Source organism: Pectinophora gossypiella, chromosome 1 (genome assembly GCF_024362695.1).
Source record: "Pectinophora gossypiella chromosome 1, ilPecGoss1.1, whole genome shotgun sequence".
Classification (NCBI taxonomy): Eukaryota; Metazoa; Arthropoda; class Insecta; order Lepidoptera; family Gelechiidae; genus Pectinophora; species Pectinophora gossypiella.
The window spans coordinates 14,005,310-14,030,483 of record NC_065404.1 but is presented as its reverse complement, the minus strand read 5'-3'; the positions used below and the strand labels follow the sequence as shown (position 1 = coordinate 14,030,483).

The following is a 25,174-nucleotide window of genomic DNA, read 5'->3' as shown; positions in this document are numbered from 1 at the left end:
CTATTTTAATGCCAATCAATCAGATAAGGTTAAGATTTCCGCTCGTACTTATCACCGCACGTCACTAACATGTAATTAAAAACCTATTATATGTTTTCCGGAAAACCTTAACGACTGATTCGAGGAAATTCTGCACATATTTCTTGTTATTCTTAAATTGGACTGTGAGCTCTGAATCTTAAGTAGTCCATTGATGTATAATAAAATGTAACTGTAGACTGATTCGGTTCTTTTCCTGTTGTGTAGTCATGAACAACAATATCATGTACATTTTTAGAACACTGTCACAATTTTTTTTGACGTGACTTATTGGCAAATCTACTTGTTCAAATGGCAATAACTACTTGTCTAGCCAATTGGGGAGCTCTGAGGACTCTCACTTGGTACGAAAACCACGAAATATACGACTGACAGGCCTGTGGGTGCCCATTTAACATATTTGATATCCGTCGATCGAGTCCGTCAATCAACTGACGGATCTGAAGTGTTCATAGAACTATTTGCATGATTACGCACGACATCCGTCATCCGATGTCTAATTTGATTTTCTACTATCCGTCATTCTCGGATTATCCTTATTTCGGATATAAATAAAGTATAAGGTACTTAAACAAATAATAACAAAATTCACTTCATTCTCGAGATTTTTATTTCTAATTACAATATTATACAAAATTAACTAATTTAACTGCTGATCACCCGTACTTGTGGATTTCAACCACTAATTTACTGTAGGACAGAATTAAATAAAAACTATCTTCAAAAAAGAATAATTTAATCGTAAATAAAAACTCGAAAAGTACGCCGTTTATACACGATTGCAATTCAAATTGTTGGCGGTATGATTAAAAACTGAATATGTTGTACAGTCATGAGCAATATAATGTACCCACTTTAGGGACTCTGTCGCACTAACATATTTGACATTTAGTGAGACTTACAGTTCAATTTGTCAAAAAAGTTAATGTGACATGGTACCAAAGTGTATACATATTAATGCTCGTGACCGTACAGTAAGGAACTTGTGTAGGTATCTGAACAGTGATAACATTATATAGACGACTTTGTCAGCATTTAAATGATTATAATTACAACGAGTGGAGTGCGAATCATCACGACACTTAGTGGGAATATCGTCGTGATGACCTCACTGATTTGTCACCTCACAGTTGCGAAACATTGGGCAACGAGACATGTCACTTTATACTCATGAAATTACATGTGAAAGTATTCAAAACTAATTTACAGATGCGTCGAAATGTTGCGAATTTTCTACATATTATTTTTGAATTGAAAAATCATATTTGACAGTCGCTCCTGTAAAGACTTTAAATTACATAAGACGATAGATAGGATGATGAAGAAGATTCCGTTTATATTCACATTAATTAAACAATGTACACGCAAATTTTTGTCCGACCACAAAGCTATCCGAGGCAAATCGATAAAGTCAGAAAAACAACATTTGATTTTCTCTGTGTTTCTCATTATAACGTCTTTGTATACCCAATGTCAGCAACTAGGCGACTATGCGTAGTTATTACACTATTTGCGCTCTAGCATGGTATGGCAGCAGGACAGAAAGATATAATATAGCTTAGTGCGAAGGAGATTGACCAGTAGGGCTAAAATGCGCTACGTGATAAAATTTTGTCACGGTCAAATGACCGTTATATCGATTCTGACGATATAATCAAGTCGTTTTATCGATTGGTGCTATGTGAACCCAAACAAGTCGTGTCGCTCTGTGAAAATACGAACAAAAAATATCGATTTCGACAAAATTTAATGAATCAGTCGATAATTTTATCATGGTGCGCATGTTAGCCTTACAGGAAAATGGTTTATTTTGACAGCTACGCAATATCATACGATAAACAATAATCTACGTACGGGACATTTTCTACCCTGCACCAGTATTCACTTTAGTCCGTAAGGAGCGCGAGCGGACTATTTGTCTCGCTTGCACGCATATGATAAGGCGGCATACCTACAGAGTGTTAGAAAGTATAAGATAATGTGCCCGAGGTGCGGCGCCATGCTGTAACGCAAATAGTGTGTTGGGAGTGTCTATCTAGTACAGGCGCTCGGCCTTGCTAGGTCCGTTCTTCTCAGCGTACTCGTGCATGCGTCTCTCCAGCTCGGGTCTGAAGTGTCTGATCAGACCCTGCACCGGCCACGCGGCGCCGTCGCCTAACGCGCAAATCGTGTGACCTGTCAAGTAAAAATATACTATAATTAAAACACATAATAACGGGTTCTTACATACATACATAAACAGCCTATATACGTCCCACTGCTGGGCACAGACCTCCCCTCAATCAACCGGAGGGTGTATGGAGCATACTCCACCACGGGTTCTTACCGCGTTTAAAATAGGGATGTGGTGACAAAACGTGAGGACACAGTGAGTGCGGTTTGTCGTAGTGAGTTTGGTGCGAGTTCAGATGGTTCCGAACATTCCGATATCAAATACATTTATGTATTTAAGCGGCAAAGAAAGAGGGTAGACACATATGTCTGCCCGTAGAAAATTATGGACCAACCTACTCCACTCCAATCTCATCAGTCATCCCGTGATCATGGCACTTGCAACAGTGTCGAAATATCGGGAGTCTCATATCTCATATTTTAAACGCGGTTAGAACCCGTTGTTATGTGTTTTAATTATGATAATAACCGCGTAAACTTAAAACAATGTGTAAAAATAGTATGTCGTTCGTGCTGTAAGTGATACCGCAGTGTTGCGGGCCGCGTTTAACATAACCAGGTGCGCCTTAAAAACCCGGTCATATGCGAGTCCGAACGCGCACCTAGGTTCCTATAGTTCGACTTTGCCGTTGACTAATGTCTCCCTCCATACATCGAAATAGGTCGCGATTAGTTTCCCAACTCCAAATAAGTTTGTAATCGCAAAAACATATTTTTTGTGATAGAACAACTTTACAATTTTCGAGTTTCCTTCTTGCCTCACGATTCTAGGTCTATGGGAAGTAAGTTCATATAGCCCCAGGTTTTTGTTCCCCGACGAAATTTATGAAAAATAAAAGGCTAAAATTGTCTGTATCTTTGGATTGCATCGATTTATAAGCTTGATTTTATACAGCTTCAAGAGACCGCAGACATAAGTATTGGATGTTAATTTCGACTTGATACTACCTCCATACTTTCCCGAGAAGGTCTTAACAGACCCACGGACGGACAACAAAGTGATCTTATAAGGGTTCCGCTTTTTTTTTTGAGGTTCGGAAACATAATTTTTTTTTTTTCATTTTTGTTCCCAAACGTAAGATCGGTCGACTGACCATAAGCAGTTATTATGACTAACCCTAAAAAATAACTTTGGTTGTTGTGCATAACACTTTACAATACTAACCTTCAATTTGTTTGGATAGCTCCCACAGCATGTCGATCTCCTTTACCGAGCCGTTGCCCTCGATGAACCTGTAATTTCATAATGTTTTAGAATCATCAGTCACATCATATGAAATGTTTCAAAAGTGTGTCAAAATTTTTGTTATTGAAATTAGGAAATCAATTCTGATGTTTTCTATTATAATCTTGTAAGTATCAATCATCAGTGCTCAATAGTAACCCTGCCACCAGGGTTGATGGGGTTGGTAATCCACCTCACCACCCACACTATAGAAAAGATCAGTGCTAATATTTATTCACTACACATACTCATACATATTCAATATGTCAATGACTATAGGGTATTATAAACGGCGATACGGCTCATCACTTATCACGTTGCACTAACAGAAAGCTCGGTGAAGTGTGGGTACTTAGTTCATCTTGCGATGGATGTATCTCTGCCTACCCCAATTGGGATACAGTTGTGAGCGTATGTCACTTGGCCATACCGGTAGATATCGCTAGAAACAAGATTAGACTGTTCATTGGTCAACATTTACGCGTGCATTGCGCAATATTGTTCTTGCACAATATTTATATAATTACAATATGTTATTGCGTTGTTATTTCCATCAAAGTGGTCCAATATCACGTGAGTAAATAGATATGATCTGACCATATATTGACCAAATTGTTTAATCAATTTATTTTTTATCATATTGTGGTTACTCGGCATTATTTTGTGGGTGTGAGATTGTAAGTTAAAAAAGGCATTTTGTTAAAGTTATTTTTTTACTCTGTAGAATCATACATAACATAGGTAAAGAAAATTGTGTAGTGAACTATTGAGTAAGATCATTTTTAGTGTGGTTTAAGAAGCTAGGATTCTTCTGCGTTTAACTGCAAATCATAGTGTTATAATTTATTCCCTAAATATCGGATTCCATTTTCTTCCATTTCCTCTACCTCCCCTTAGCGGGTGCCCTATGTTCTTTCTTAGGTCTCAGACTATCATCATTAATTTACGAGCCACGATCTTGTCAATGTAGCATTCTCCATGATACTTTTTTTGGGGTGCCTCTTACCTTCTGCCCCGCAGTACTCTGTCTGACGCGAGTGGGATGGCACGTTAAGCCGTTGGTCCCGCTTATAGTAATAAGCTTACTTACACCACTAAGTATAGTGGTGTAAGTAAGTAGTCGTTACATGAGCCATATCAGGGGCCTTCGGCGGCTCAATGATAACCCTGACATCTGGGTTGATGAGGTTGGTAATTTACCTCACAACCCACACGATAAAAGAAGTGGGATGGCGCCCAGAGTAGTCTATTTCAAAGCCGTACTAGGACTCCTGTCCTCCGCCACTGAATAGTACTGACAGTCTCTCAGACTATCCATACCAAATTCAGAGAAAATGTACAGAGTAACATACGCATTTATAAAATTAGTGTGGATCGTATCGTACCTGTGTATAATCTTATTCATCCAGGACACTCCCTCGCGACAAGGCGTGCACTGCCCGCACGACTCGTGCTGGTAGAAGGCGATGAGACGGGCGATCGCCTTCACGATGTCTGTGGATTTGTCCATCACTATGATGGCTGCAGTACCGAAGGAGGAGTTCGCTGCTACCAGGGCGTCATAGTCCATTAGAACTGTGTCGCAGACTCTGTAAGGAGAGATGAGTATTAAATAATAGATTCCATAGAATAAATAATAAGGGTATATAGAAGGGACACGCTCTACCCCGCACAAATTCGTATCGGTGACGAGTTAGATTTACCTCACCCCCCTCACTTTGGTCTAAACGGCCGTACATCATCTCTGCTAACCTAACCTGAAGATTTGACAGGTCCGGTTTTTTACAGAAGCGACTGGCTTTTTATAAAGTGAGGGGAAAACCAAGCCAATACAGGTTAGGTCACATACCTTCGAAAAATCGGGAACGTGAATTCGAAAACAAATTCGACAATCATTGGTTTAGGCCTGTGCTAGATTTGAACCTGCAACCTCGAAGTGAGAGGCAAGCGTTCTACCAACTGGCTCTTAATGGCCGTACGCGGTCATGTATTAAGGGAGTGCGCGCGGGCTGTCTGTCTCACTCGCGTTTACGCGGTAAGGTGGACACTCCATACAAAAATCTCTTTAGCTCGGCGCCTTATAGGAATTGGTGCGGGGCGGAGAGACAGTTCTGTACGTAGTATTATTCTTTACTCCATGTTACAGGCACACCCCGAAAACTTCATACAAAACACCTCGTTTTACACAGACGCTACACATTGACGTTATCGTACACGCGCATCTGTGTGTGTGACGTCTGACGCCCATCCGATTGAAGACTAAAGTCCGAGAGGGGGTGAGGTAAACCTAGCTCAGCCGTCGGTGGAGAGCGGACAATTCCCGTTCTATACGTATTATCATTACTTATTTTATGCTACAGGTTTACTCCTCAATGTAGCCTATTTATTGGCGTTAAAACCACACTTACGAATCGTGAAAAAAGACTTACGTAACATACTTATGTACTGGAATCTACGTACGCTTGTTTCAAGTCACGTTTTCTTACCGGCCAAATATTTCTTAAACTCATTGTAAAAACTGAGATGCCATAGAAAATATCAATTCATTCATTAAAAAGTTTTTTATAACTTTTGAAACAGAAGTTAGAAAGGCTTTTGTAACATTTGTTATTGCTATTAAACTTTTGTAAAACAGGTTTGTATGAAGTTTGACGTTATGTACGATTCTAATAGAAACACTCACGTTTTCCAAGAATTGCAAAGAGTGGAGTTTCGAGTGGGGAAAGAAGGATTTACGTAAAGAAGTTTGAATTATTTGGCGCAATGGATAAAACTTATTGTATTGGATTGTTGGCAATGTTCGTTGTTGAGAAACAATGGAGGTTAATCTGGCTAGCCCCTAGTATTATTAATATTAAAAATTCAAATATTATTGAACCTCACTAGTCACAGGTCCTAGGTTCGGGGGGAACGTTGTCTTAGAATAAGCAATAAGGCCGCGTTGGGGTACGCGCGGGAAAAACAAGCGTATGACAATGTACTGAGCGTTCACGGAGAAGCGTTTTTTGCAGGCGTTTGTTCGAATTGTTGCGTCACATAATAATATGGCGGATGACGAGGCGGGAACTGTGCGATTATTACTATTTCTCTCTTGTGTGAGGACAATGACTGACCCTAGTGTTAGGCGCCCATACACCTACAATAATATTGTACAATTTTTTAATTGTGCAATAATATTGAATAACCCCTTTGATTCCAAACTTTCAATAAATTCTCTCAATAAAATTGACAAACCAGACTGAACAATATTTTCGTGCGAGGAACATGTCTGACGACGAAGTTTTGGCGGCAGCCGCGTTGGTAATTTTGTTGAAAAGAAGGCCAGTTTACACTCATGAAAGGCTTTTAAACGACTTAGCCTTAAATGACGAAAACGATCCCGATCCGTGACTGACCGATCGCGATCACTCCGAAAACTAAAATGAAAAATATTGCGCAATGTCTACACAGTGCAAGAAAAAAATATTGCCCAATAAAAATTAAGCTCGCTCAATCTTTTGTTCAATGTTTCAATACTATCCGTAAACGATCAATAATATTGTGCATGCAGATATAGTGTGCAATATTATTGTAGGTGTATGGGGCGCCTTAGAGTTACTATTGTCCTGAGATAGCTCATATAACGACCACATCTTTACAGTGATAGAGTAATACAATACTATGTATAGAACGGTAACTCCCCGCCCGGCATTAATTCCTATAGAGCGTTGACTTCACCCGCTTTGAGTCTTATTTAGTTGTAAATGGCCGTAAACCGTTAAAGAGTAAGGGGGAGAGGACGAGGACTGTCTCGCTCGCAATTACGCGTTACGCAGCACACGACACACGCGCGCTCAGATTTCTCATCCCGCCATTTTTCATTGTACAAAATCAGGACCTATCTACTTACTTTGTATACTGATTGAAACGGAGAATACACAATCATGCATAAACATCTACTGCATTAAAATTAAAATTTTCCTTTTTTTTGTGTCTTGAATGTACTCCAAGGTTACTCTTAACCTTTTTTTCTTTTTTTTTTAAAGAAAAAATTGTTAATGGTGCTGTTTTGGTAATTAATTAGGTATTTTGTGTTTACTATTTATATAAGTAGGTATATTTGTTAGGTTAGGTATATATATTTGTAAGTATGTTATATATTTATTTGCATGTATTTATTGGTAAGTTGTACTTTAGTTTGTACCCGCAATCTTTAATTTTTTTTACATTTTTTCCTCACCTTATGGTTGTCTGGAAGAAATCGCTTTAAGCGATATGGCCGCCATTTGCCATGTACTTAGTTAAGAGACTTTTTGTAATTATTTCTTTTTATTTTGGTGCAATAAAGTGTATAATAATTTGTATTGTAAAAATAAATAAAATAAAATAGCCTTTATTCACTGACTTTTACATAACATTCTATTGTTATTTACTTAAATCTAATTTACTTAAAGCGACATTGACGCCGTCCTAGTCAGGCTGTCCTAAGGACTAAGCTAAGCCCCTATAGGTTTTTCCAAATGTGGCGATCTTTAGCTGGTGTTCTTCCTATCTTCTATTTTGTCTTCCCTACGACGTTTCCCAAGTTCGAAAGGAAAATGGACAATCGAAATAATCGACTGGTCCCAGGATGGGAAGCACTGTATTAATTATCTTCAAAACAACCTCCTCAAGAAGCTTGCCCATAATTAAAACACATAATAACGGGTTCTTACCGCGTTTAAAGTAGGGATATGAGACTCCCGATATTTCGACACTGTTGCAAGTGTCATGATCACGGGATGACTGATCCATCGTCCCGTCTCATCTGATCTACGGAGTCTCATATCCTACTTTAAACGCGGTGAGAACCCGTTATTAAGTGTTTTAATTATGATAATAATCGCGTAAATTTAAAACAATGTATAAGCTTGCCTATTATGCTTAATAACAGTAATCCGTGGTACTCACGACTTGGGCATGAGCGGCGTGGAGGAGCCGCCGGGTATGATGGCCAGCAGGTTGTCCCAGCCGCCGGTGACTCCGCCGGCGTGCCTCTCTATCAGCTCCTTCAGCGGCACGCTCATCTCCTCCTCCACCGTGCACGGCGTGTTCACGTGCCCGGATATGTTGTATAACTTGGTGCCCGTGTTACGGGGCCGACCGAACGACGCGAACCACGCGCCGCCGCGGCGGCAGATTGTCTGCAACATCATTATTATTAAAGGATTTCTGTATAGTTTGAGATACAGCAGGAAATATGTGGAGAAGGCTGGCGAGAGACAGGGAAGAGCTGGAGGAGGCCTTTGTCAAAAGACAAATGGACGAAGAACATAATTAAACACATTTTTTTTTTATTAAATATTAAGTATAAGCTTGTTACAATTAGTTCATAATAAAGGCTATATCTATCTATCTATCTATCTATCTGTATAGTTTACCCCGGCATCTTCTTCTACCGTGTGGGTTGCGAGGATGACCAACCTCAGCAACCCTGTGTCAGGGTTATTATTGAGTAACGACTATGTACTTACAGTATTATCAGTAAGTAGTAACCGGGACCAACGGCTTAACGTGCCTACCGAAGTACGGATAATCTTACTATTGGACAATGAGGTGATCAGCCTGCAATGTCCTAACCAAATTAGGGATTACAAAGTGATTTGTCCCCACCGGGATTCGATCTCGGGACCTCCGGGACGGGAGCAGAACTCAACTACTGGACCACGGAGGCAGTTACCCCGGCATTATAGACGGTGATACGGCGCACCACCTATCAGAAAGCTTGGCGAGGTGTGACCGAGTGGTTAAGGCATTGGATCGCTAGTCCAATGTGCTTTGCACGCGTGGGTTCAAATTCCATCCTCGTCGCCACTGGTAAATAAGTGGACACGAGTAAAACGCATAGTAGCTCTGCTTGTATTGGTTGCACAAACACACACACATACATAACAGATGTGGGTACACCTCACTGAGCTTTTTGTTAGACCAACTGCAACAAATATTTTCTGAACCTTTCATAATAAGGAGTATTTCTTTTCCCTTTTATTTATGGCAAACTATTGACAAACGTTTTCTCACCGGTGCCACAGCAATGGACTCGACATTGTTGACTGTGGTAGGGCACCCAAACAGGCCAATGTCAGCCGGGAACGGCGGCTTGAGGCGTGGCTTGCCCTGCTTGCCTTCAATGGACTCGATGAGCGCGGTCTCCTCGCCGCAGATGTATGCGCCTGCGCCGCGGTGCACGAACACGTCAAAGTCGAAGCCAGAGCTGCAGGCGTTCCTGCCCAGTAGGCCTGCTTGGTATGCCTGGGAAAATATTTTTTCCATTATAAGTAAATAATACCATATTAGTGCAGAAAGAACATATCTTTAAAAATGAAATTAAATATAATTTTCGTATTTTCAAATATTCTGTTTATAGTTATACACAATATCTATTAGAAAAAACTAAAGTCCAAAATAATGATTATAAAAATATGCTAGGAAAAAGTACATTAGATTCACCAATGTGAAATGGTAAGTACCTACCAGTAACTACTACCATACCTATATGTGGAGTTTAGTAGGAAATATTATTATAAAGTTCCTTTAAAAGTTGTGTTCACTTATACTAGAATTGTGTATTGCACAACAGACGTACAGTATCTACTTTTAAGAGCTGCCTTTACTTAGTTAACAACCCTAATTACCTTATTTACTTTTTTTTTAAATACTGGAAGGGTGTTAAGATGTAAAAGAAATCAATATTAAGTTATCATTTTCTCTTTACCTCAGCAATAGCAACCTGGAGGTTACTAGCTTCATTGTAGAACTCTCCTCGGATGTAAATATAAGCAGCACGGGCACCAATGGCCCGGCCAGCGACCAGGCAGCCCTCAATCAACTTGTGAGGGTCATGACGCATGATCTCTCGGTCCTTGCAAGTGCCTGGTTCTCCCTCATCAGCATTCACAACCAGGTATTTAGGACGGCCATCAGATGGTTTGGCCATGAATGACCACTTCATGCCCGTTGGGAAACCGGCACCACCTCGCCCACGGAGGCCAGAGGATTTCATTTCGTCTGTAATTTTTTGCAGTGTTGTTATTTTAAAACTGAGTATAAGATATATCAAAAAGTGCAAAATAGTAAATAAATCTTAGAATTTTAAGATACACAAACCCTAATATAACTATGTTAAGCTTAGAATCTGGTTATTTACATATTATAGTAAATAATAACAAAACTGATTATTGATGTTGTGTGACTGTTGTTTCTGCATTAAAAAAATACTTCTATGTACACACAGGAAATACAAAAAAAAAAGGGTATAATAGAGACAGAGACAACATCAACACAACAATTCAATTAAAGTACAATTCCCTACTAAAAATGAACACAATAGGTGGATAATGATTAATATTCTTCTTAAAACTATAATAATTAAGATCCTTACTGACGATCCATTCTGGGCCTTTTAGGAGGATCTCCTTGGTTTTATACCAGTCGCCGCGGCAGAGAGCTCCCTTCAACCGCCAGTCGTGTCGTCCATACAGATTGGTAAAGATCCTATCACTGTCAGCCAGTGGCCCATAATGAGTCTTCGTCGGCGCCTGTGTCTGTTGGAACCTCACAGACCCATTGTTGACCAACGACCCTACAATGCCTGCAAAACGTCAAAATTATGTAAGACAACCCTACTGCGCACCATACCACAACAAACCATAATAAGTCAATTAAGAATTATATAGACTATGTACAATTATCTGCAACGTGTAATAGTACATAAGACGAGGAATACCATACCGTATTGTGATTTTGTGCCCTGAAGCACCCTCGCCAGCGCACCAGCCATTTTTCTCGAAAAGCAAAACGTCAAAATACTGAGGTGATACCACACTAGACATAATGATCTGTCAATCAATTTCTCTCCTATTACTTTCCAATTATTTATCTAAAAAGAAACTCGGGCAAAACTATTTGCCTCAAAAAAAGCGTTAGTACACAATTTATATCATAATATAATATAAAAAGAAAAGAAATCAATGAATGAAACGAAATAAATGTGGATTGCAGAACAAAACAATAAGCAGCAATAGCAACACTGTTGATTTTTCGTTACACGCAGACTCATGTTTTAAAGCTAGAAATTCAGATTCGTAATTTATTTATATTATAATTTAAATAATATTAATATTATTATCTTAAAACATGCCATGCGGCATGAAATAATAATAGATTCTTTCGAATCAATTTCGAACGAATCTTTTACTTTTTTGTTTCCTTGGGGAAAGGCAAAGGCAAGAAATAACGTAATTTGACATTTGTTCGATAGCTAAACAGCTGCTTTTTCGAATTTTTGGCGACAAGTTCAAAGTCTACGTCGTAAAACAATGTAAATTCTGTTTTTATATATTTTTATTGGTTTTTGGAGTTACATTTTTTTAATATTACAATTCTGCCTTTCAACGACTTCCTAAGAGACAACAATAAAAGTTGTTATTTGTTGATTTTATGTGTAGTTTTCTTTTGTGATAAAAAGTAATTCTGTAGAAATGGCAGCAGTCATACCAGCTGTAACCAAACTGTCGAACAGGATAATACGGATCCTAGGATGCAATCCTGGACCCATGACTCTTCAAGGAACCAATACCTACCTTATTGGGAGTGGCAAGAAGTAAGTATCAATAAGCAACCTTAGTACTACTGATTATAGCTGATAAGGATTCATTGTCGATTACTGAGATAATAATGACAGGTTGGGGCTGTATTGTCTATTTGTTTCTTCTATATTGATACAGAGTATCATACGGATCAATGAGATGAATGGAGCAGAATAACTATCACAATATTTTAGTCATCATATGACAATAAATGCGCCAACATAAATATTACATTTCAGAAGTGTACTAAAAAAGTTGAAAAAATTAATGTTGAGACTTGTGTCTGTTTGCAGCCGGATCCTCGTTGATACAGGAGATAAAGATGTTAAAGCATATCAGGAACACCTGGAGAAAGTGGTCCAGTCAGAACAAATTAATATAGAACATATTGTGGTTACACATTGGCATCATGACCATATTGGTGGAGTGGAGAATGTCTATGGGAGTATTGCTAGTAAGTGGAACATTTTTATAATTAAAATAAATAATTTAAATTACCAATAAAAACAATAAGTATGTTTTATAAACATAAGACTGACAAAATTATAATTTTGATTATTTATACTAAAAACTTGTCATCAAATGTGAAAGACTGAGATTTTTCTTCCTGGTTTTACCTTTATGTCATGCATAAATATTGAAAGATAAATAAAAAAAAGCATTGTTAAATTACCAACATTTACCAATGGATAAAAACTAGAAGCTCAAATGTAGGCAGCAGCACTGTTGGGTAGTCCTAAATTTTGTCAGATCCCCATATTGTCCATAATAAAATACTAAAATAAAATTTGTAATAAATTGCTATAAAACACGGAGTGTGGATACATATCAGACGAGATCGTCTTAAGGATGAGTTATGAAAAAGAAAAGCAGCCAGTTGGAAAAAGCAGTATTGATTGAAAATAAGTATTCCTTCCGATTTTTAAGGAATAAATATAACACTATGATTTTGCAGTTGAACACAGCACATAGTTGTTTACTCAAATAGTATGGGGATCTGACAAAATTTAAGAACACTTAACAGTAGTGACACCTGATGGGAGGAATAGTCAGTTTTTATCCTCAATGAAAACACTTACTAATATTTTATCAGTTGTAATAATAGTGTAACAATTACCTACCTTTCAGAACAACCAAAAGTATGGAAGTACAAACGTAGCAAAGATGACAGTGCAGATAATCAGTTGCCACCGTCAATACCGTTGAACTGGTTATCTGACGGTCAAGAGATTACCGTTGAAGGAGCCACTGTAAAGGTTCACCATACACCTGGGCACACTACAGACCATGTTGTACTTACGTTGCGAGAAGAAAACATTCTCTTTAGTGGAGATTGCATACTTGGAGAAGGGACGGCTGTCTTTGAAGATTTGTACACATACATGAAGAGTTTGCAAAGGATTTTAGATTTGAGACCCAGAATTATTTATCCTGGGCATGGGAACATTGTCAATGTAAGTAGCAGTAGTGTTGTAGTAGTAGTATCATTTTGTATGAGACCTATTTCAAAGGGTACATCAACAAATATAAGTTGTAATTAAAACACATAATAATGGGTTCTTACCGCAACCCGTTATTATGTGTTTTATGATAATAACTGCGTATACTTAAAACAATGTATAAGTTGTATGATATTTCATTTTTAAAATGATCGTCATAAAAATACTTATAAAATGTCACATTATAAAATGTGTTACTATAGTAACATATTATACATCAATGTAAAGTTCAGTTTAAAGTTATTTTGTATAGAAAGGCTGTCTTTAATAAAAACTTTGTAATTATTGATTTGTTTTAGGACCCAGTTAAAAAGATTGAATACTACATAGAACATAGAAACCAAAGAGAAGAGCAGATATTGAAGAAATTACAAGAGAACCCTGACAAATCACTTACGGAAATGGATTTAGTGAAAGAGATATATACGGAGACTCCACAGCACTTATGGGCTGCTGCTGCTTACAATGTCAACCACCACCTGACCAAACTGAGCAAGGAAAACAAAGTCAAAGAAATCAACGTCGAAGGCGAGAGTCGGTGGCAATTTATGATAAATTCCAGTCTATAAAATAAAACAATCCAGTTTTCTGCACTTCATACATGTAATTTATAAATAAAACAGTGTAAAGAATAACTATTTATACATGAGAAATTTGAAATACTTAGTTGTGAGCATCATAATCAACATTTTAAAACAATTCATCCTACCTCCCATTATAATTTTCTCATTTCAATAGGTACATAAATAGATTTTGTTGTTCATACAAAATGCAAAAGATATAAACATCATTGCTTTGAAGTTTGTACAATTAGTTTTGATTAAATCGATTTAAGAATCGAAGAAATAAAAAAATAAAGTTAATTATATAAATAATTTAAATTCACAGCATAAAATTGTTACGATTATTATGATAGGTGATGGATAGTTTGGTTCGACGGAAATTGAGCTATATTTCATCAGAGTCAGAGTACATTCTTAAAAATCAAATCAGAATTGCCCCATTGTGGGGCAGTACAAACAAAAAATATTTTCTTACTTACAACAAGTTTTAACTTAATTAAATATTGCTATAATTATTATTCTAGTTGGTACAGCGAGGTAAACTATGGCGTACCTAGTTTGTGATTGTTTTTATTACTATAAAATAGATAGATAGCAAATATGGTAAGGAAGACTTAATAAGGAAAAATAATAAATTGATATCAATTAAGTACGGATTACTTAAGCTTGTGAACATTTTTGTGAAAAAGAAATTTAAAATTCTCTACCATTGTATGCGATGCGATGCCATTCAATGATATAAAATTCTGTACCAACTAAAATATGAACGCGAAAATTTTACTAGAAAGTAGCGTCACCCTTCTAGTATAAATTCTGCATTTAACCTCTCACCAGAACTATGTGACTGAACTTTTATAAAGATTTTTCTAGCGAGGAACTATGTGTGTATTAGAATATCCGTAAGCATGGTCCGCTGTTAATGTTTTTAAAACTTCGCATTTCAATTAATTCAAATCTCACCTGTAAACAAGGAGTTTTTCTAAAAAAGCATCCGAACCATGTAGTATAAGTTCATTACCTCAAATTAAGATGTTATGGCTGTTCAAGTAAAGTGCAATATCGGTTGTACGGTCACGAGTACTAATATGTAAACACTTTGAAACCATGTCACATTAACTTTTTTGACAAATTAAACCGTAAGTCTCATTAAATGTCAAATATGATAGTGCGACAGGGTTCTAAAGTGGGTACCTGATATTGCTCATGACTGTACAGTGCCGTTACACGCCGTCGCTGCGCGTTTTACAGACAGAGATTGGTCGTGTATTTGTTATACAAGGTATATGGTTAAGGTAAAAATTCACATTTCGATTAGTCTGAAATGTAGTGGGTCAGAAGCAGGCATGCATGCACTTGATATAATAAACTTATGCCTGCAATCTGCTACACATACTTTCGACAAAGTGTTGACATCACAAACTAAGTTAGACGGTAACACACCCATCCACTTTTTAGTTATTTAGGACCAATTTTAACTGACAGACGCAAAATCGTCAAAAAACAAAATAGTACCAGTCACTCAGCTCTGTAAGCCTATTTTGTAACATTCTCAACTTTTGTCTGAGATCTGTCAAAAAACAATATCAAATTCATTGATTTAACATTCTTAAATAGAGAAATACGTCATCCGTATCTTTTATGACAATTGTATATTAGAAGATATTGGCTAAGAATTTGATTTTGACAGATGCCAGTTGTTCACATGTCAGCTGTCAAGTGACGGTATAGGCGTGCTGACATTCCCCTGACTATAGAGTAATACTATCGGCGCACGCGCTTCGGCGGCGGCATCATGTCCGAGTCGTCGTGGAACCGGTGGTTGTCTATGAACTCTAGCAGCCGCTCCTTGGTCACAGGGTCCTTTATACTTTCGCATACGGCTGGAAACAAATACACACACATCAATGATATTATCATCACCTAAACGTACCGGTTGAGAGCCTTCAGCGCTCCCCAACTGTCCGGCCAAGTAGTTAATGCCATCTGCGGCAAATCTATAATAAGTCACGTCAAAAAAAGATTCATTACCCTATATCATCACTTAACCTGAAGATTTGACAGGTCTGGTCTTTTACAGAAACTACTGTCTAGCCTGTCTGACCTTCCAACCCGCGAAGAAAAAACCAGCCCAATACAGGTTAGGTCACATACCTCCGCGATGCATTATTTGGGGATTATATTACTTATATAATACAAAAATATACCATACAGAAAGAAAGAGAACAGCCTAGTGCGAAAGAGACAGACGAAGAAAATGTACTATACTGACAGCTATCCCGCGCGCCATGCTATAAAGCAAAAGTATAAAAGCCAGAGGTGTAAGTGGCCGCACCGCATCGCACTTTCCTATGCTTCTATTCTTTTCTGTCACTTAGAACCGTCACTTGCCAGAGCGAGAAAAAGGGCGGGAATGCGGGAACCGCCGCAATCAGTTTCGTGTTTTGTATCACTACATAGTATAAAACAAAGTAGCTTTTTCTGTCCCTATATCCATATGTACGCTTTAATCTTTAAAACTACGCAACGGATTTTGATGCGGTTTTTTAATAGATACAGTTATTTTATTTTTATATTATTATTATTATATTTGTTTATGTACACTAGCAGCTCAGAGCTGATGCGTGTACTTCACTGCACTTGTTTTTAAGACATCCATTATATGTATAATAACATCCATTAAATAGTGGAGAAATACTATTTGAAATGTCGAAAATAATTTCATTTTTTCGTTAGCATTGCATCCGAGCGAAGCCGGGGCAGGTCGCTAGTTTTATATAAAATTGTACCTGTTTTTTTAGTAAATAATAGATTATTATAAAAAAAAACACTTCACCAAGCCAAAATAAATAAAAAAAAAATCAATATTTACCTGTGGCTGTGGTGTAGCTGTTAGGATATGACTTGTCAGTGCGTTCCCTCATGTACACCCACTGGTTGTTCTCGAACTTGCACTCTATGATCTTATTGTCCAGATGTTTGATGTCTTTCGTCACCTTCATCGATGCAAACGGGATGTCTAGCTGGCCCACGTATAGGTGGCCCACTTTTGTAGGTAGGATGCTGGAACAATAGAGTAGTTAGTTTTATACTGTTGCGCCCAAGATACTCCATACAAAAATGTGTGGGGCGGAGAGTGTCTGTTCTATAAGTAGTATTATTCTTTATTCTGTGCTATTGGCATAGACACCCTACATCCTGCATATTAATAAAAAAAAATATCTTCATTTCAGACTTTAAGGCCCATATAGTGTTAGTATAAAAATACTTACAAGGATTATGTAAATAATGTGTTATTGTGTTGCCTGCTACATTACAGGACATAATTTTCAGCGGCATTCATTAGCTCCTGCATGATAAACTGTATCACACCCCAGATCCATACAAAAATTTCATTCTTACTGTAGGCCGCCTAACGTGTAAGTGCGAGCGAGACACAGTCCGCTCCTTAGCGCCATCTATAGCATAGAATAAAGAATAATACTACGTATAGAACGGCAATTCCCCAGCGTCTGAGCTTGGTTTACCTCACTCCACTCGAACACAATTTAGACTTGAATCGTAGGGTGTCAGACGTCACATACAAAGATGCGCGTATACGATAATGTCAATGTGTAGTGTCTGTGTAAAACGAGGTTGTTTGTATGAAGTGTCCGTGGTGAGACCATAGTAAGACCCAGTGACGAAGTATATGTATGTGTGTAGTGAAGTATGTCAGGATTGAAGCAAATTGAATTCCATAGTCTCTGTTTACCCATGTGGGTAGTAAGTCCCAGTGGTGAAGCTGGTGCAGGGCAGAGAGTTACTTACCCCGTTCCACCTTCTGTGATGATTTTCAACTTAAAGTCCACACTGTTCATGTGGCTCGGTTTCCATTTCAACACGTCATCGCACCGCCCAGCTACGTAGGGCTGGAATACAAATTATTACTATTAGAAAGAAAGATATACTAAATATTTTAGAATGCCATCCTACGTTCAATTGTGAATGCACCATGGTTTAGCAAGAATGAAGAAATACACAAATACCTAACATTCCAACCGTCGCTGAAGAGATCAAAAATTACCAAAAGAAACATCTAGAGCGACTTCCCCTCGCATCAGAGCTTATAGACCTCGTAAATGTGGTGAAACGACTGAAGAGAAGCCTTGTTGTATAAAGTGGGACGCTGTGACACTGGTTGTAGCTCCTGACACGTCACTTATCCACTCAACGAAACTGCTTATAGTCTAGAGGACTGATTGTAGTTTAAACCAAGAAAAAAAAAACTAAATATTTAAAACATCAAAATAAGATGAGACGAATGAGGGTTCAGGTTTTGTTCTAGACTCCTGTTCTTAAAACTACGTGCACAGCAAGGGTAAAATATTTGAGGCAAGTAATGGTAAAAACGTCCCACTGTTGGGCACAGACCTTCCCTCAATCAACCGGAATAATTATTGCCAAAACAAATTTAGTTTTTGATCACCCTAAATAAAGTCTCAAATTTTTGGAAGAAGCAAGTGTCTGTGCTAAACTTCCTAGTTGAATAAAATCATAAGGTGGTTATGTATGTATGCTTTACCTCTTTCGAAGGCTGGAAGATCAGTCCGTCAGGTTCATGTGACAATGTCTTCGCAAACTTCTCTCCTAACAGCTGATGGGCCATCGGTAGCTCCCAGAACTGTTTTAACCGAACACTGAATGGTTCACGCTCCTTCTTTATTATGCCTTCTTTCATTGCTTGATGTCTGAAATTAAGAAGAAAACAAAATCTGTTTAAAGTAAGAATAGAGTAACAGTTTCTATGATCTGGCGCAAAATCATACTTTCAGATTTTCTTTTTCTTCCTCATGTCATTGAATTGTCATTATCCCTTGGAATTTAACTTGAATTTATCAATACTATTATATGGTAGTTTCCTAGGTCAATTATGATTACTAAATAAACAGATCTAAAGGTAACGAAAAAACGTTTTCTTTTTTCTATTTAACTTATTTATGAATTTTAATAACGAAAAATGTAATAATAAGTGCGTATTTTGTCACGTTTTTCTATGACGTCACAGTGTGCTTTTTCGTACAAATTCCATAGTAATTTCGTGTTTTGACGTTTAGTAAAAAGTAACTGATTTGACTAGTTGGAAATTATTTTATAACTCACCTTGGATTCACGATCTCGTTCTCGATGCAGTTCAGTCTTACAGGGTAGAAGGCCATCTTGCCGACGTCCTGGCCCTCGAACTTGATGATGTCGTAGCACAGGTACCGCGGGATCTCTTGCCCGTTCACTTTGTCTATCACCATCTCCTGGAATTCATACAAATATCATCTTCATGTTGTCACAGTTTCACACCCGCAATCGTCGTTCAGGACATAGAATAAGGTTATATGTAGAACCGCAACTCTCCGCTCCCCACCAGCGGCTGAGCTAGGTTTACCTCACCTCCCCTCGGTCTTACTTTAGTCTTCAATCGTAAGGGCGTCAGACGTCACACATAGCGTACGATTATGTCTCTCTATGTATGGGTGTCGGTAGGGGTTGGTCCATTATGTTGTAATTGTACTTGTCTACTTACAGAGAATTGCCGATAGAGTGGAAACAGTACTATACCATCATCATCATCATCTCCCTAGCATTATCCCGTTTTTCACAGGGTCAGCTTACCTAACCTGAAGATTTGGTAGGTCCGGATTTTTACAGAAGTGACTGCCTGTCTGAGCTTCTAACCCGCGAAGGAAAAACCAGCCGAATATAGGTTAGGTCACGTACTTCTGAAAATGCATTTCTCAGGAATGTATAGTGGGGAAACAATACTATACCAATAAAGAATAATATTATGTATATAACGGTAACTTTAGTCTAAATGGCCGAAGCCGCTAAGGAGTACAGGGGAACACGAGCAGTCTGTCTGTCTCGCTCGCACTTACACGGTAAGAATGAGATTTTTGGGTAGTCTGGGATGTGACAATACTTACACCATCCAATAGAGTATTGCTCAAATGTCTCCTCAAATCCTTCTTGTACAGGAACCGCAGCCCGTATACACGGAACACGCAGTTATCCCTGTCTAACATATACACCTCTCCTTCTCCATCTATTAGCATCATATACCTGGAAAAGTATTCAAATCATTAATTTTTTTTTCCAATAAGCAGTGTTTTGAATTAGTACTTAATAAACAAAATCGAAAACAAAACTCAGCATCGTAAAAATGAAATTTATGTGTAATTGCAAATTAAAACTGGCATTTTGAATTTGGAAATACCAACTTATATTTTTATACTTTTTTAATGATTATGATGACTTTTTTCTGCTGTAAGTACATAGTCGTTACATGTGCCATGTAAGGGGCCTTTGGTGGTTCAATATTAACTCTGACACTAGGATTGCATAGGATGGTTATCCAAGTCATAACCTACACTATAGGAGATATTCTTTTCAGGCTTTACTATGCGGTAGCTACGTTGCGTTCGAACTCGTTCGAACCTTTCCCTCCAAGATAGAATTTCAATCTTTTCTCTCAGAAGACATTACTGATTACAAACTGAACATACTAACCTAACCCCATCAGCCTTCCACGAAACCCTATAAGGTTTCTGATGCAGCTTCCTCAAGTTCGTAACATCCATGGACACCGGCTGCGACCCCGGGAAGCCCGTGGTGGCCCACTCACAAAAGTCCTGAGTTTTCCTTTGTACCTCGCTGAGACGGGGCTGAGTGTTGAACGGTTCCACTCCTCTAACACCCGGCATGAACGACGCCTTCTTTGACGTTGTCTCTTTCCTACCTTTTCTGGGTTTGTGGCTGGAATATTAATGAGTATAGATTATTACAAGTAGCATTAATTGTGGGCTATACAAATAATACTAATACTAGACACTTCACCAACAGAATTATATTTTTCTTTAATCTAATATTTCAAGTTATACCTGTCATTTTCTTATCCGCCGAAAAGAAAAGGGATGGGAAGTCTTTTAAAATCACTTTTTTTTAATAAATGAGTGAATGAAACGATTAACGACGACCAATAAATATGCAACCCATTTGACTTCATAAGGGAGCTGTTTAAAGAAATAAATATACTGACGGTCGCAAGTCAATATATTTATGAAAACATTATGTATGTGCGTAAAAATGTATCTCTCCTTCCGAGAAACTGTGAAAGGCATACTTACAATACAAGGAATAAAAATAAAATTGTTGTTCAAAATTCTAGATTAAGTAAATTAAATTCATCTTTTTTGGGGTTATGTATACGTTTTTACAATAAAATACCAGATAATATTTTAAATTTGTCAGAGAACAAATTTAAAGCTCACGTGAAGCTTACTTTATGTAAAAAAGCCTATTATAAGATTAATGATTACCTAAATGATAAAAATGTCTGGTATTGAATGTGTTCCTCTAGTTATTAAATAACTTGTAATGTACCCTCATTGATTTAAAAGATGTGTTGCTGTTGCAGTTTCTTGTCATTTCTTCTCCTCAGCCATAACACCTGGCGAAATGACGTAAATTCAAAAATGTTACATTGACCTTCAACAAGTTTATCCATGATAATTACGTTGAATAAATGATTCTGATTCTGATTCTTCTACTGTCAAATTAATTCTTGTCTAAGATTTCTGCTTAAGATTGACGCGTGTTCCATACATTTTTAGCCTGTCGATTAACCGTCTTTGTCCCTTTCAGAGATAAGAAAATGATAAGAATTACTTAAAATTCATGCAAGTTCATTCACCCTAAGGTTGCCTGGAACAAATTGCTATTTAGCAATAAGGCCGCCGATTGCACTGCTCTTGTCACATTTTTAATTGTTTTTAGTGTTTATATGTGCAATAAAGCGTTTTTGTATTGTATCGTAAAATTAGTAGGAGTCAGCTGGAATCAGCAGCAGTTTTAAATATTAATGTTAATGTGTGTATATTTTAATGTTGTAAATGTATATGTGTCTCGTAGATTTTACCTAAATAAACTTTTTTTTATTATTATTATATTTATTTTTTTTAATAAAATTGTCAACTTACTTTGATTTCTGTGGTGATGAATTACTTTGTGAGTTGCTTGGTGTGTCATCATCATCATAATCAATCTCTTCCTCTTCTGCAATAAATGTTTAACATAGGAGAATATTAAGATAAGACAGCTTGACAATAGTCCATCATGTTGGAGATAAAATGACATTTGATTCCAGCAACATTGTGTTACTTTCCGTGACGCGATTCCCCCGAATGGGAATCCCCTATTTTTCGGGGATTTCCCGTTTCACGGGAATTCTATGTAAATTCTCGAGATTTTCCGAGAAGCCGAGAAAAAGGTGAGGTGAGGTGAGGTAAGGTGGGATGAGGGATGGTGGTATTAGGTTAGGCCACGTTAATCTTCGTGAGGCCTTCCAGACAAGCATTTTTGGGCAATATAAATGGACTTTGAGCCTAAGTTGTTCTAGAATATTCTAGGATGAAATAATAAATACTCACCATTGCACCAGTCTGGTCTTTTAGGGGCCGCTGGGGTATACTCCACATCGTCATAGCGACGGTACAGCTCTTCTAAGTAATCTTGTTTATAGATTCCTGGAGGCCTGGTTGTTGAAAAAAAATAAATATTTAGGATTTGTGGTGACGCTTATGAGGAATCTGCCATGTAATAGCAATTACACTTATCAGTTTTTTTTAAATTTATATATAAAGAAAAGACTATTTAATAAAACTTCTTCTACAAAATCAGTCATTAACTTTTTCTATTTTTATAACTAAAGTTGCCTTACCTAAGTTTTGCAAACTCATTTAACGCTGCCTCAACACTACAATCCAGCTGTTCAACCATATATGATGCAAGTAAGAATCCCGTACGATTGAATCCGTGTGTGCAATGTACTCCAATCACTTCCAACGGATTCTGACTTACAAATTTGCTTACAAGCTGGATAAATAGTCTGAAAAATCATAAAATTTATACACCTATTGCAATAATTATAAGTATAACCAATTTATGAAATATTTAGTGAAAGAATGGAATCATTGTTCAGGAATTTATGTCAATTTTATTTATACAATGTACAAACATTGTATCAAAATAAAAACGAGGGATGTGCAAATAATACTTAAGATTTGCCTCTCGATAAGTAGGTCATTAATAATCACAATATTTTTTAATATAATTCGTAACTTAACTAGTTAGTTTGCATTTCTTAGTTTTTAAAAATTATCAATCTTTGTTGAGTGAATAAAGCTCTTATGTAAAATAAAATAAATAAGTAAGGTACTTAGTTTGTTCCGCCGACGGGGTCTCCCCATGACCACGACATTGCAATTTCACATATTTACAGTCCATATCCTCGATTTCCTTTTTGTCGTAGAAACGGTTAGTGTTTGTCAAGTCGATCCACATCCCAAGCTTCATCTACAAACGTAAATATTGTACGTAATCGGAAATATACAAATCAGCTGACGCAAACAAAGTGTGGAATAAACCCAGACGAAAATACTCACCTTTTGGCTTTTCATATATAAAAACAACATTGATGGTGTAAAGCGGTTCTCTTCGGGCACCTTGTCATTGAACTGGTGACCTAGGGGAGTCTTGAAAGCCAAGAATTTGCCCGCAACTAGCCCCGTGGCTTTCCGTGGACATTTCAACCACCTATTTGGGATCGGTCCGGAGTCCCTGTGTGACATTTTTACAGGAATCCAAGCTCGACTCACTCACTCATGAACAGCATTCAACTATTAAGCATTTGTGGTTCGGTTTAGCTTCAAAAATAGTATTTTTCTACTGAAAAGTCATAATTCTGATCTCGATTGACACAGACATTCACAAAACGCACTTTTTTAAAATGTCAATCGTGTCAACGCCGCGCGCCGCGCCGCCGCCATAGATAGATAGTAGAAAAAAAACAAGTTTCTATCTATGAACGGAGGCTTTTCGGCGGGAAACGGGAACGGGACAGTTGCTTTCTTCATTGGGTAATCTAAATAATTAATACGAAGTGGTGTTTTGTGGTTAATGATCGCATTAAGTTAGTCGGAAGACATTCGCGAGTGTTATTATATTGGAGTATTCAATAAACAAAGTGTATCTGCCTATTTTCGCTTCGTACCGAGAAGCCGCTTCATAACTCAAAAGTTTATGCGGACTTTTGAGTTAATTCGTTTGGGGTTCGGAGTAGGAGTCTACTCCGAGGGTGGGGGCTTAGGTTTCATCATCATCATCTTTCATCATTTCATCAATCATCAAGAAAAAAAATACGTAAGACATGGCTGTATGGGCATAGTTCCCTTTGCCTTACCCTTCGGGGAAAACCAAAACAAAAAAAAAAAAAAAAAAATATCTATGAACGATGAACGAAAATAATCAAAACAAGGTCTTTGAATCAAAATTCAAATAATTTTGTAAAAATTGAGCCAAGTCAAATTGTGGTAAGTTAGATTCTGTGGACGTCGTGTCACTGTCTCGTATTCTCCTTCTGTTATGTGGAGGCCAAAACTGACCTCACCAACTAAAGTCAAGCTGAAGGTATAATAATAAAACAAAACAAATTACACATTCTGGTAATGCTGACGTCATGAAGGTGTTATATCATTATTGATAACTCCAACACATTAACACAGGCTTGACCAATATAGATGGCGATACGTCGTCGCATCTATTGTGATAGATGCCGTGCCGCCATTGTTTAATTTTTTAGGAACACATGGTTCTAAATGAATAAAAAAATTGAGAACCTCCTCCTTTTTTCAAGTCGGTTAAAAATTTAAACAATGGCGGCACGGTACTAGGTCAATGGTTGAAACACTACTGTGCACTCAGTTCGTTCCACTATTAGAAAACATCTACATAGATGTTTAACATTTTTGCGTAAGTGGAACGCAAAAATTGGATTGAAAGATGCGTTCAAAAACAACATCTCATTGTGAAAATTCTCTTCGGTTTGATGCGAAATTAATATAAAGACAGAAATTTTATATGTTGTCAAAGAAATCCATTTATATATTATGATTTAATTGACTTTTAATTAGTTGCCTATTATATTGGACTTTTAATTTAGCCATAGATAAATTGAACTGAAGTTCAATTTAGCGTTATTTACTA

General features: G+C 37.4%; 3 protein-coding genes across 4 annotated transcripts in view; 1 reads left to right on the top strand and 2 right to left on the bottom strand.

The window, feature by feature from the left end:
• Nucleotides 1-23,939, bottom strand: part of LOC126370333 (mRNA-capping enzyme) — a 373,272-nt gene extending 349,333 nt beyond the window's left edge. The window contains exons 1-12 of one of the 2 annotated variants that reach the window (XR_007566857.1): nt 23,575-23,939; nt 23,349-23,485; nt 22,851-23,018; nt 22,561-22,664; nt 22,111-22,186; nt 20,642-20,887; nt 20,059-20,194; nt 19,244-19,389; nt 18,666-18,831; nt 17,912-18,012; nt 16,974-17,164; nt 15,769-15,984 (exon numbers count right to left, since the gene is read on the bottom strand). Coding sequence is in view for 1 of the 2 variants with exons in the window: in XM_050015188.1 (XP_049871145.1) it covers nt 15,866-15,984; nt 16,974-17,164; nt 17,912-18,012; nt 18,666-18,831; nt 19,244-19,389; nt 20,059-20,194; nt 20,642-20,887; nt 22,111-22,186; nt 22,561-22,664; nt 22,851-23,018; nt 23,349-23,485; nt 23,575-23,760 (1,776 nt within the window). In the remaining variant the exon portion in view is untranslated. Of the gene's footprint in view, nt 1-14,125; nt 15,985-16,973; nt 17,165-17,911; nt 18,013-18,665; nt 18,832-19,243; nt 19,390-20,058; nt 20,195-20,641; nt 20,888-22,110; nt 22,187-22,560; nt 22,665-22,850; nt 23,019-23,348; nt 23,486-23,574 lie in introns of those variants that run through there. The other variant, XM_050015188.1, reaches the window with a different exon arrangement.
• Nucleotides 632-11,268, bottom strand: LOC126370468 (NADH dehydrogenase [ubiquinone] flavoprotein 1, mitochondrial). The gene is made up of 8 exons (XM_050015342.1): nt 11,186-11,268; nt 10,836-11,045; nt 10,170-10,462; nt 9,476-9,706; nt 8,366-8,598; nt 4,822-5,025; nt 3,377-3,444; nt 632-2,214 (listed from the first exon to the last, which is right to left on the bottom strand). The coding sequence occupies exons 1-8, from the start codon at nt 11,232-11,234 to the stop codon at nt 2,075-2,077; spliced, it is 1,428 nt and encodes a 475-aa protein (XP_049871299.1). The 5' UTR covers nt 11,235-11,268; the 3' UTR covers nt 632-2,074.
• On the top strand, nt 11,703-14,185 carry LOC126370839 (beta-lactamase-like protein 2 homolog). Its single transcript, XM_050015889.1, has 4 exons — nt 11,703-12,056; nt 12,336-12,496; nt 13,171-13,496; nt 13,841-14,185. Exons 1-4 carry the CDS (start codon nt 11,935-11,937, stop codon nt 14,108-14,110), a joined length of 879 nt encoding a protein of 292 aa, XP_049871846.1. The 5' UTR covers nt 11,703-11,934; the 3' UTR covers nt 14,111-14,185.
• Nucleotides 23,940-25,174: the final 1,235 nt, after the last annotated feature.